A 13,671-nucleotide genomic window follows, 5' to 3' on the forward strand; every position below is an offset into this window, starting at 1 on the left:
CAGTAGCTCTGAAGGATGCTTGTATCAATGGATTGTACATTCAGAAGCCAAGGTCTCCAGAGAGCTCTCCCATGGCAAGAACACATGGTTTTTATTTGGAACAGAGTACAGTGTCAGACTCACAGCAGACATGGGTCTTGTGGTTAAAACAACAAGTCCTTCTTCCCTTCACTAAATTTTTTATACTATTACCTGAGGCCAGGAATTTTTTCAAATTCAAACTAATCCTCCTCTTACAAGAAGTATTGACCACAGATATATGCTGCAGAGAACGTCTCTTATGTGTTTTATATATGTATCTGATATTTCAACAAAAGCGGCTCGTTGCATTGTATATGAAAACTGTGCCCTGTTACACTCATTCCTTGGAGTAGGAGCTAAAAATGGGGGAGGAATTCAACTTGACTAAGGGATCACACTCTACACACATGACATGTCCCCACCTTCCTTCTGTTACAAAACACTCATCTGCACTGCCAGCTTTACATTGTTGGACCTAGAAGACCTTTGATATCCCTTACCTCTTTGTGTCCATGATTGAAAATGTTATAAATAGTGTGTGGGTTGCTTTTAGCAGGGTTTTAAAAGCCCTGTAAATCTACATTTTTCTATGGCCATTACCGTATATACAGTATGTACATTACTTGTTGTTATTACCCTTGATCTTCAATTTTGGCAATAGCTGTAATGATAAATCATTTTATTTTCAAACTTAAGGGGTTAGATCCCTCCCTACTTGGCGGAAGGTAGAGAGCCCTCTATAGCTCACCATCTAAGCTACTTCATACCATACTTTCACACAACACAATTAATGCAACATTAGAAACAGTTCCATATAAATGCAGGGGGAAAAAACACAGAGGGACATTGAATATGTTCAGTAAATGAATTAATGACACCACTCAAGCCTAATTAAATGCCTTGATAATATAAGCCACCAGTATATACTGAATCCATCAGAATGATCTACTGTGTGCTCACCTCATCCACCTGTGGTTCTTGGGCTTGCGGTAGGTTGGGGACTGGAGAGTCACAGTCCGGCATGAAATATTCACAGTAGTCATATGCAGCTTTGGGGTCATCACTAATTAATAGCTGCTGGATGTCACCCTAGATAAAACAATAAAGAAAGAAAATGTTACTAATGTCCTATGTTAAAAAGGTTACAATAACTAGTGTCTCAACATATTAAAATGAATCTGTTCTTAGATTTTCAGATTTCCTAGTGCCTCTTTATTTCATTGTTTTTCTTCCATTATCTCTATTCGACCTCTTTGTGATCCATATGTCCGTGTTTAATCTAGCACTTGAACAAAAAGGCATTGCGCTAGAGTTTCGATGTCAACATTACCTAACAGATTTCCTGAGTCAATGAAACACAAACCAGAAGGGCTTCAAATATAAAATGACAAAATGACAAAGCTCCAGGAAACTCGAGAATTTCAGTTAACATCACAGAGCAAAATGAGTCTCCAGATTCTCAATGTCAACAACATTTAGCAAAGGCAACTGCCAAAATCTCTAGGCAAGACTCACAGTGCGCAGTGAGCCCCACTGTCAACCACAACACATAGCATAATGAAAATGTAGAGCCTCCACTGATAGCAAAAGGAACATGCAATGTACAAACTAACATCATATTATAAAAGGAGCATGTAGACAACTTAGCTAAAATCCCGCAGAACTGCAAATGTATTTATCTTCAACTGTCATGTTACACAGTAGAGTACAGTAGAGTAGGTTTTATCTCCAGTGAATGTCTATTGGCCAAACGGCTGTTGTTGCGGCATGGTATTGCAATTGTACACACATGGAACGACAAATGCGGAAGGGTAAGATAATTATTTCAGAAAGATAGTTTTCTACTGCAGTATTGTGTAAAACCTGCCAGTGCTATATACTGTAAATAAATGATGATATACAGCACAAGAACTCACAGGATTAAACACTGCAGGGAACAAAGTTTCAATACTATTCTGAACAGAGACTTCAGAGCTTCCATTTATCCCTACAAACAGGTCAACTGCAACTTATTTTAGTACTGCCATGCCAATATGTATAACTTAGAGTTGACAAGTTACAGAGAAATATACATTAATACTATATGATTATATGGAAAACCTGTAGTCCAGAAAGCTTCTAGAACTGGAAAAACTATGCACCAAATTGTATTGTTTACATTACTAATTCTTTTTTTTTTTTTGCCTTATTAGCTTACAGAAGAGGTCATTTATGACCCCTGAGGCAGCATGCAAAGTGCAAAAAATAAATTTTTCGACAAGTAAATTATGGAGCAGCAGAGGATGCTGACACTGTGAACCTTAGGCAGGATTTTTAACCGTTGCCACTCAAGTTTAAGATGCAATATATAGTTTAGTGACCTATTGTACGCCACCTGTTTAAAGCATCTAATCAGTTGCTATGGGTTACTAGACTTGTCTAAGAACGTGTGCCTTTTACATTACCCTATTTACGTATAAATATACTAGGAAGGTATGATGCTCACAGTTATATATGCTATACCCTTACACTGACAGGGAAATCTAAAGAGAAAGGCTCCTCTATTATATCTGCACTTTTAGTATGTCCTATTCTTAGCAACTTTTTAACAGGTCTTCATTTTTCATAGTGTTTGAATTATTTGACTTCTCCTTTTGTTTATTTTCAGCTTTCAAATAGGGTTCACTGACCCCGGTAGCCAAAAAAGCTATTACTGTGTGAGCTTACACTGTTATTATTACTTTTTATTACTCTTTTTTCTAAGCAAGCCTCTCCTATTCATCTTCCTGGCACTTGTTGCTAGGGTAGGACCCTAGCAAATGGATAGCTGATAAATTTCCAAGTTGAAGAGCTGCTGGACAAAAAACACATAATTAAAAAACCCCAAAAATTTTAAAATGACGACCAACTAAAATTTGCCTCAGAATATCATTGTACATTAGACTAAAAGTAAATTTAAAGGTGAACTAACCATTAAATGCTATAAAGCCACAGATCAACACAGTTAGGGGCAGATTCACTAACTTCGAGTGAAGGATTCGAATGAAAAAAATTCGAATCTCGAAGTATTTTTTGGGTACTTCGACCATCGAATTGGTTAAATTCGTTTGAATTCGAACGAAATCGAACGAATCGAAGTAAAAATCGTTCGACTATTCGACCATTCGATAGTCTAAGTACTTTCCCTTTAAAAAAAACTTTGACCCCCTACTTCGGCAGATAAAACCTACCGAAGTCAACGTTAGCCTATGGGGAAGGTCCCCATAGGTTTGCTAACCTTTTTTTGATCGAAGGATTTTCCTTCGATCGTTGGATTAAAATCGTTCGAATCGTTCGATTCGAAGGATTTAATCGTTCGATCGAACGAAAAATCCTTCGATCGATCGCAGGATTAGCGCTAAATCCTTCGACTTCGATATTCGAAGTCGAAGGATTTCAATTCGAGGGTCGAATTTCGAAGTATTTTTAACTTCGAAATTCGACCCTTAATGAATCTGCCCCTTAAACTTGTTAGTTAGTCCTAGACAGGCCTGAAAGCATTCAGACATATACATTATGGTCCTGTGGGCTTCCCTTCTTTAAATTCAGCTTGTGCATAGTGTTCTTTCCTTACTTCTGCCCTGTTGCACTGAGTGGATTAAACCTCATCAGAAAGGAATGTTACAGGACACAAATGCAGGAAAAAAACTCGTCTGAGACCTGTAAATTTCATCTCTGGGAAACTCATTACTTGTCCCTGCTTTCTTCAGCCCAGAGCTTGAGTGCCCATCTGTGCCAGAAATGAGACATTCAAAAAGTTATTCCTGAAATTAACCCTGTCTGAATAGCACAAACTTTCTACCAGAAACTAAATTAACCCAACCCTTTATGCACTGAGACACTGGCCTTCAAGCTGCCCCACATTTTAATGATATATGAGAATGATGGGTAATTTTTTTAATGATGCTTTTAGATCCAATTACCCCACTCTAAGCAAGATTTTGTACAATAAGTTCATTAATTGAAGTGAAGCCCCTAAAAAAGGGGTTAAGATTAATAGGAATAAATACAATTATTTTTACTTTAAAACATGACTCACCATTGCATATTTAGGGTTTGGCCTTCAGTTTTGCCTCCCCCATTTACTTGCTAAAGGCTTCACTTAAAAGAGCAAAGTCATAATCCATACCTCCCAACACTTTGGAAATAAAAAGAGGGACACAAAAAGTTGAAGTGTAGCACAATGCAAATTTTTTGACCATGCCCATTTTTGTGACCACACCCCCTAATTAACATGTTAATTTAACAAAATTTGTCAGGTTATGAAAGTTTGAACATATTTCTGTGTTTTTTCAATTATTACAGTTTGCTAATGAAGGTGAATTGCCCTTTAAGCTGTCAGTCTAACTTCTCCCAAGAGACCTGTTTATCTATATTGCTAAAATTACTTATTTGCTTATCTCAAAATTGTTACAAAAGTACCTTAGTTGCATCTTAAGTTGCACCTGGCTCGCTGTCAAAAGCCAATTAAGTTAGAACTTTGTATCTTTTTCTGGCTGTTCAGTGCAGAAAAAGTCGGAACTTTTCACTACAAATGTGGGACTGCCGGTTGAGCTGTAAAAAGTGGACTGTCCCGCTGAAAATGGGACAGTTGGGAGGTATGATAATCTACTTCCTGTTCTTACAGGCAAGGTCAAAGCAAATCAAGTCGAGTGAGAAGCCCTCTGTATAAACAATTTCCTTCAACAAGCTATGTCACTTGTCAAGCAGTGAGATAAGGAGAAATTCATTATACAGAAGACTTGTCAATGGACTGCTGATTTGTTGATTGTGCTTGATGGAATCAGGAAGTAGAATATGATATTACTTTCAAATGCAGAAGAACCTTGCCCCTGTCCTTCTTCCCAGGCCCGGTCATTCTTGCTTTGGGTGCAGACACAGAATGTACAAGATAGGCTGTATCATACATGCGGGTCTGAGCAACAGCCCAGTGTTGCACTTAATGGCTGGCACTACAGAGTGGGATGCCCTAACACATACCAATCGTTGTGGCTGCACACTCTGTGGTCTTTTAAGAAGAATCGCTTATTCTTGAGATGTAGGTTAAAAAAAACTTATTTTATTAGCACATCATGATACACTGGTAAAAAAAAAAGTTTATTATCAGTGTATCATGATATGCTAATAAAAGAAGTTTTTTTACCTACATCTCAAGAATATGCGATTCTTCTTAAAAGACCATGGAGTGCGCCGCTACAACGATTGGTGTGAGTGGTGGATACGTTCTTCTTAGTGACGGACTCAAGGCGGCTGCACCTGGGTCACAACACCGACTGGGTAAGAACTCTAAATAAACGTTGTTCATACTTCACATATGTGGGGAGATTTAACAGCTCCATAACAGAAGTGCTAAGTCCGGGGCTGGGTGCACCCGGGCCATGATGTACTAATGGTGAGCGGGATAATAAGAGTTGGCCTAACGGATGTGGTATTAACTTGGGAACCCCAGTAAAGCGTTGGATATATTTTCTCTAAAACATAGCCTTCCAGCTTTTGTAAAATACAACAGCCTCATTTAAATGAAAAAAAAAAGAATGCAGGTAATCGGTTAACCACTGCATAGCTAGACATACATCCAATGGTTGAAAGGGCTCATGTACAACAAAACATACAAATCAGCTATGATAAAGCAACTTAGCCTTGTGATAAAACAAAAGCTGTCATTGTGCTGAAACAAGCAGCATTAAGTGTGTATTTATCATTTCAAGCTGTCTTTGAAGAAAAATTGTCAGACTGTTTGTACAACAAATTGTGCTGGCCTCCTACACAGTGCGTGTATGAAATGAGTCCCATCTGGAAGCTGATCTGAATTCCAGAGCTTCGCTACAATCAACCGTGTTCACATGGGTCCTCATAAATCTCAATAATAAACACCCAACTCAAGGAATTTGGGTGCCAGATTGCAGCAATGTTATAGAGTAACATACAGATGTCTGAGAGGCTTCCTCTAAATCCAGCACAAAGAGAGATGCCATGGTTGCTTGGTTTGCTGAACTCAATTACTTTCTGTGACTTATTGTGGGGCCACAAGTACTTAGCAGGCGTTCTTTATGTTACTTGTCAAAGTCATTGGCTTCTGTAAAAGGAAGAGGTTTCCATGCCTCACAGTGTGAAAATCAAATGTGTTCCACATTGTGTTTTGTAATATAAAGGTAAAAGTCAGTATATAAGGTGACAAACTTCCATTGGAGTTTTAAACCTACTGTATAAGAGCATGTAAGCCCTAATAAACAAGGTTTATGAGACAATAGGTGCAAATACAGTGTAAATGGATAATTTGACAAAAAGACTTTTCTTACAGCAGTTCAGATAAACAGCACATTTTGTAGTAGATTAAAAAACGAGGAGCAGGCAGGCTCAAATAGCTTTGGTGAATACTAAGATTTCCGTTTTCAGGCCACCAATCTCTATGGTGGAGTTAAAAGGACTTTTTTTTTATCCCGGTATGAATATCTGCAAATGTTACATACTGCATACCTACATAAGTCATTCCAAACATGAAGTTGAGATATTTCTTGAAAAGTTTATGAATGATAAAAGAAGGTGTTTTCCAGTTTTAGTGATGTTTGTCAACTATAATTTACATACTAACGTGTTTTGATGAGCTGGCATATAACAATATATCAAAGCATGTTTAGGTTTGTTTTTCTTTCGTTTTTTTAAATGAGTCAATTCTTCACAAGTGATTTGACTGCTTTGTGTTATTCAGAAAATGGTTTTCATGAAACATCTGAAGTAAGCATTTTAAGTAGTGGTGAGCAAATTTCTTTTGCAATTTTTGCAACAAAAATGATGCCCACAGACTTCAACGGGTGAAAAAAATTGTTGTGTGTCACAAAAAAATTTGACATGCCAAATCGGGCCACAAAAAAATTGACACCCATAGAATTTAATGCATTTTGGCAAATGTTCACCATTTCACAAATTTGTGAAACGGGTCAGATTTGCAGATCACTAATTTTAAAAGTAATCATTATGTTTCAGTTTCATTATGGGATTTTGCAGTGGTATATATAATAAGAAAGAAAAAAAAGGCTTTTTAATGTAGAGATATGCAATATTCAGGGGTATAGTTTATCATTAAAATTTAAAATGAAGACATATTTATTTACAGAAAGTACCGTAAATATTGTAGATCTAATAATGTGGAAATATTTATGAGATATTCAAAATGAGTGTGGAAAAAGGCCAACAAATAACAGAAAACTAAGGTCACAGAAAAATGGGAAAAAAAAAAAACAACTGTGGTGAATGTTGGTTGCAGTATATAAAATATTATCAAATCCACTAAACATCTGTACAACTGTATGTGATAAACTACTTGGCCAGAAATGGATTTAATTCCCCTTTAATTAAGTTTTAGTATGTTATAGAATGGGTAATTCTAAACACTTTTCAACTGGTTTTCATTATTTTTTTTTTTATATAGTTTTGTCATCATTTGCCTTTTTCTTCTGATTCCTTCCAGCTTTCAAACAGGGGTCACTGACCCCATCTAAAAACAAATACACTGTAAGGCTTCAAATATATAATTATGGCTTCTCTTTATGACGTATCTTTCTATTCAGGTACTCTCCTGTTTATATTCCAACCTTTTATTTAAATCAATGCATGGCTGCTAGGGCAATTTGGAAACTACCAAAATTTGAAAACAGGAGAGCTGCTGAATAAATAGCTAAAAAACCCAAAAGCTACAAATAATAAAAAAAAAAAATTGCATCTCAGAATATCATTCTCTACATCACAGTAAAAGTTAACTCAAAGGTGATAAACCCCTTTAATACAGTTGAAGAAGATAGACACAAACTTCTGGTTAATTATGGCAGGGACAACTGGCCTTCTCCATGGCCTGGCTCTCAGCTATCAGGATGTGGAAACAGGAATGGGAAAATGAATCATACTAAGGCAAATGGAAGTAGTAGCGATGGGCGAATTTCTGCGCAAAATGTGAATTTTGATGCCCGCTGCAATTTTGACGCTCATGAAAATTTTGTCCTATTTTGCACCTATTTTGTCCAAATGCATTTGGTGTCCGAATAATTTTGATGTGCAACAGTTTTAATGCGCACGACTATTCTGATATGTGTCCAATTTTTTTTAAACCAATTTATTCGCTGTCTGCACAACCCCGGAAATCCGCCTACCCTTCACTACCCTTAACCAAAATGTCCACACAAGCAGAGGTCACTACACTGTTCTTACTTTATCAGCCTTTTTTTGCCAAGAGAAGCTCTTGGCACACTAAAATAAAGCATTGTTTCTGAATATGGTTTGGATAAGGTTTTACTCAAACAATAGCAATAAGGACTGTCTCAATCAGATATGTAAGTGAACCACAGTGATTGATTCTTGTTGATTTGTGTAAGGTTTTAATGTACCATACTTTTAGATCAGATTGGACAAGAATCTGGAAGTTTAACCATTTCCTACCTCAAACACTTCCTCATCTGATATGCGGGATCCAAACAAAACCTTTCCATTGGTGTACAGCACAGGATTGTCGCTCCTTGGGAGGGGTAATGTGGTTTTCTTCTTGCAGTCTACGATAATTGTAACCTTCTTCTTTTCCACGCTGATAGCAACACGGTGCCACCTGTATAATCAGGCATAGGCAGTGTCAACAAAGGGGACATTTTAGAGCAGAAAGCTTACAAAAGTTAGCTGTAGATATAACCAGAGTCTGTTTTCATAGGATTAAAAGAAATTTGCATACTGCACACAAGTTAGAATATGCTTAAGACAGCATGGTAGCATGAGTATGTGTTATATCTCTTTTGCTCTCTTTCAGTCTTTCATTCCCTTCTTTACAATTACTTATTCTTTGAATCCTTGAATAATATATTTGCACAATACATATGCTTTAAATGAATATTCAGCAGCTAAAATACCTGTTATTTTATCTTCATAGCTGGCCCATATTAACAGTACAGTCCCCGAGCAATCACAATAAAAAAGACCAGGACTTGTGCATTCAAGGAAAAATAAAAGATTGCTTAAACATATTAAGCTAAATAGTACAATATGTATTTTTTTTAATAGAATAAAAGAAATCTGTTTTCAGTTAAGTAAATAAATGGCAACCATGTGGTTTTAAAAAAGATCTCAAACTTCTGTACAAATAGCTAAAGGCCTTGAATGAGGCAACATTTTCACTTTTCCCCATTCTTCACAATCTCATTGTTTATGAATTACCAACTATTAAATACTCCCAGCCCTGGTAGATTATCATGCAATACCAACATTTTTTAAACACGGAGCTTAGTTTGGAGTGTCAAGTGGAAAAGGGGAGATAGGAAATACATGTTTTTTTAATTGCTGAGATAAAGAATGTGCATTACTTCTACAGTCATTAACAAGAATGGGTGGAAACACTATGGGGTTATTTTTTAGCACAAGTGCAGGGTGCAAAGTGCAGAAAGTCAGAAGTTAATTTATGCCACTTCAGTTTTAGGGAAAAGTAAAAACAAAAAAAAAAATAGAAAAAAAAGCAGCTGGCAAATTTATTATTTGTGGTGTAGTATTTAAAAAACATTATTTCATTATTTCAATTGCCCTTTCAAGTTCAAATCTGCAATGACACTGCACTTCGGAAGGTTTACTAATATATCATTCTTCAAATCAAGTATAAAATACAACACAAATAAAACAAAAACATATATTTATGATTTTAATCAAAGTGATGGCTTCACAACCAATTAGTCTGTAGCTGTGACCAGGGAATGCTTATAAGCCTTGCCTGACTCCCACATATTTTATTATATGGAACACAGCTCTGTATACTCTGATATAGTCATTAGTTATAGGTCATTCAAAATCTGTCATGTGAAACTTTGCAGGTGCAGCTACCACTATGAAAATACTACTGTAGTTTCAGTCCTCAATTTCAAGGACTTCGAAGGAAGATAAAAGTTCTTCCTTCTTCAGCCAAAATGCTCAATATTGCCCCTCATTTTCTTCAATAGAAATCACCTGGACTGATATTTGAGGAAATAGTTACTCATCAGTCTGCTGAGCTGAAAACACCCTGAATCCTGCCCATGTGCCATTACCCAGATACAACATAGGTACCAAAATGACAAACATCACAAGAAAAGATGAAAGCAAAATAATAATTCACTTTCTATGAGGGATCTTTGCAAAACTATGATAAATGTAATTTGGCCAAAGTCACTTCTGGACCATGTGTTTATCTACATATACATATTATAAATGAACCATGGACTGGTTATTATGTCCTTTACTTAAGAATTGGCTGTCCCTCTGTGTCTCCTTCGCCATTCCAGTGAAATGATAGATATTAAACAATTTCTTCCCTTAATATGCAAAAAGTGCTTTCAAAAATAGGTTATTAATTGAAATGTTTACTACGGAATAGGGTAAGCTTAAATAAATATATCTGCTTTCACAGGGATTCCTAAAAGCCCACATCCTCCTCTGTGTAATACAATAAATTATAGATTAAAAGGGATTTTTATTAACGTATATCATCAATGTTTACTCATTCATGAAATCATCAGTTTAAAACTGATAATATATTGAAAAGGAAAAACATTATAATTCGTTCTTGGGTAATTATATATCAAGTTCTGTGTGTAGAGCTATGTCCCCTTTAAAACTATTGGCATAACTCCAATATATATGGCAGTTTAAAATTTAGTACTCAAGTATCTCTAGTATCCAGAGGATGTTCTGTATGGTTTTAACAAGGCTACCCAGAAGGCAAATAGGATAATGGTGGGTCAGAACTTTACACCTGAGTATATGTTGATGCAGAGACCTGATTTAATGGCTGGTTTAATGGTTCCCAAGACAGCCAAGATTTTCTGCGTGTTTTTCCCCAAGACCTTGCTCACCTATTATAGCACCTATTATAACACAAGGACCTCAATCGTTTGAAAAAGGTCTAACAACAATAATTAGAGATGCCATGTGATCCGTGAAGTTAAGTTTAAATGAGTTTCTGTCGCATCTCTAGGGAACCAGTAAGATATAAACTTGTTTGCTGTTCCCTAATTTGTTTTTTATAGTCCAGGCTCACTGCTGCTGGACAAAACTCCATTACCATTGCCACAAAACATTTTAGTCTTAGCACAGGACAGCAGACAAACAGAATCTTGAAGTAGAGATTCAAGCGAGTTGGAAAACAAAGATGAGCACAGAAGCAGCACAAGGGTGGGAAATCAGCTGAAAATTGTAGTGGCTGAGGTCCAAGCACAGGAACATATTTGTTTTTGTAAAGGTTTTCTTAGAAAGTTTGCAGACACTTTGTTCTGCAAAAGGAATAACCATCTTGCTAATTTAAAGTGTGCCTAGAATGGTCAGCAACAGGAGTCATTTTGGAAATAAGCAGATCTAGAGATATTGCCAGTATCCATTTTGGTAAAGGACAGTTTCTAAACAAAAAAAAAATACAAAATGAATAAAGCCATGAATAAAGAAAATGAAGACTGCCTGGGAAATGTTAAGGATAGTTTGAAAATAAATTAGATTTTAAGAGGTGAACAAGAATGCAGATTTATTTTCAGTTGTGGTATTGCTCATGCCATTGGGAAATCAAGAAAACAATACTTGTGAGGGGGGCATAAAGACTGTAATCAAAGGGTTATATAGGAAAATGTAATTGTTAGATATAATTCATAAACGTAATTTTTCTCTAATCATTTGCCAATATTTTTTTAGCTGTATAGCTGCCTGTTATAGATTTTACTATCCAGAAAAAAATGTACCCTTTATTATATGCATAGCTTCCTGCTGCTTTCAGAAGTCCGTAAGAATTTGGAATCTCTTGTTTTTATTCCTTGGCACTCGCAACACCTTGAATAAAATCAAAATAATGTGACCAACCCTACAAGTAGCAAACTGGGGTTACTAGTTTTTGCATTAAAGTGAAATCTGAACAGGTTCCTGGCACCAACATGACAGCAGCTTCTGATCAAAAAAGCAAGCAAAGTCAAGGAAGATTATGTTGGTGAATAGAAGGAAGAACACATTCGTCCAAACAGATGTTTACCATTAAGAATATATTTCCTGGCATTTTTCTTTCTTTGACAAAACCCATTCAAAGCCAAAGAAGCCACTGGTGTATATAAAGCTTTGATGTGAATTCTACTCTATTGCTCAAATCAAAATAAAATATAAAAAAGGTTGCGTTTCAAATAGGCACTCTTAAAAGAAAACTATACCCCCAAAATGAATACTTAAGCAACAGATATATATCATATATTAGTGGCATTTTAAAGAATTTTACAGAAATCCGAATAGATGTTTAAGTAAATATTGCCCCTTTCCACCTTCTACCTTGAGCCAACAATCTATGATATTTTCTGTGCTCCCTCAGAGATCACCTGACCAGAAATAAGGCAGTGGGAAGCAAAAGACAGAACTTTGTCTATTAATCACTCATGTGACCTAACACATACGGTTTGTTTGTGTGCACTGTGAATTGTAGGATCCCAGGGGGCAGCTCTTGCTTTTAAAATGGACATTTTCTATTTAGGATTACACAACTGCACATAGTACTACAATATTATAGTATTATGAAAATGGTTTATTTACATGAAGTATGGTTTTACCTACATTGTTCGGGGGAATAGTTTTCCTATTTCTTCAGATAGGCAACCCCTTAAGTAGACTGAAGTAAAGTATGATCTAGAATAGACTATGTGAAATGCTTTGAATTATTGATCTAGTGTGCCAGAGGTCTTCCTATGATGATACTTTGGCCATTTTCAGAATATCTGAGCAATTACCCCACAAATTATTGTTGTGTAGGCACACCTGTAGATTATGAGGAAATCATGAAGTTACAGACCAGTCAAATTTAGTGCACACAAAAAATGGGTTACTTGTTTATACGGTTTTCTCATTCTGATTTGTCAGAAAAAACTGTGAAATTCCTTAGAGACAGAGGGAAACTGACAAACACATACACATTGTACTCACATTTACAAATAATTTCCATTAATTGACAATACAGACCCAAAAAGACACATTCCAGTTATAGAAGAAATACAAGTTATCCCAATGAACTACTTACTTGCCATCTGCAACGTTAACAGAGCTAAAAATGGGATACTCCTCATGGGTAGGTTTTCCTAGATGATCTTTATATACGAAGATAGGGGACCTTCCAATCTCCACTCCAAGCTGCTCTACATCTTTTTCATCATAGATGGAAAGGAGGAATGACTGCAGACCCTTCTTTGGCTTGACTGTCAGCAGGACTGAGAAATCTTTTGGGAATGCTCCGCCTAAAAAAGGAAGAAGCTTAAATTGTCAGATGCCAATGATATTGCCTTCACATACTGGACTCCCAATGAATACATTTGTAAATTTGGAGCACAATCAGGTATGTATTACAAGGGGGCAACTCAGAATTTCAACAGTGAGTTCAGTAAACAGCAGAACTGAGGACTCGATAAGAATTAGATTATACATGAGAAACCTTATACAGAGAACTTCACTGAACAGAACAGGGGATAAAGAAGAGCCATGCCTTTCAACAAATAGAGTGTAAACTAAAAAATTTACTTCTGCTTTATAATGGTTCAAATGTCAAAAGTGGCCTTTTGAGAAAAGTCACTTTGTATTCAATTGAAGTGACCCCGGAGTGAAAACTGGGCTTAACTACCT

At 36.2% G+C, this 13,671-nt stretch overlaps 1 protein-coding gene across 5 annotated transcripts in view; it reads right to left on the reverse strand.

The window, feature by feature from the left end:
* Positions 1–13,671, reverse strand: part of col11a1.L (collagen type XI alpha 1 chain L homeolog) — a 126,370-nt gene that overhangs the window by 88,844 nt on the left and 23,855 nt on the right. For all 5 annotated transcript variants that reach the window (XM_041590577.1, XM_041590574.1, XM_041590578.1 and 2 more), the window contains exons 3-5: positions 13,076–13,289; positions 8,470–8,632; positions 982–1,110 (exon numbers count right to left, since the gene is read on the reverse strand). In XM_041590577.1, coding sequence (XP_041446511.1) covers positions 982–1,110; positions 8,470–8,632; positions 13,076–13,289 — 506 coding nt within the window. The remainder of the gene's footprint in view (positions 1–981; positions 1,111–8,469; positions 8,633–13,075; positions 13,290–13,671) is intronic.

The sequence above is a fragment of the Xenopus laevis genome, chromosome 4L, assembly GCF_017654675.1.
Source record: "Xenopus laevis strain J_2021 chromosome 4L, Xenopus_laevis_v10.1, whole genome shotgun sequence".
Lineage (NCBI taxonomy): Eukaryota > Metazoa > Chordata > Amphibia > Anura > Pipidae > Xenopus > Xenopus laevis.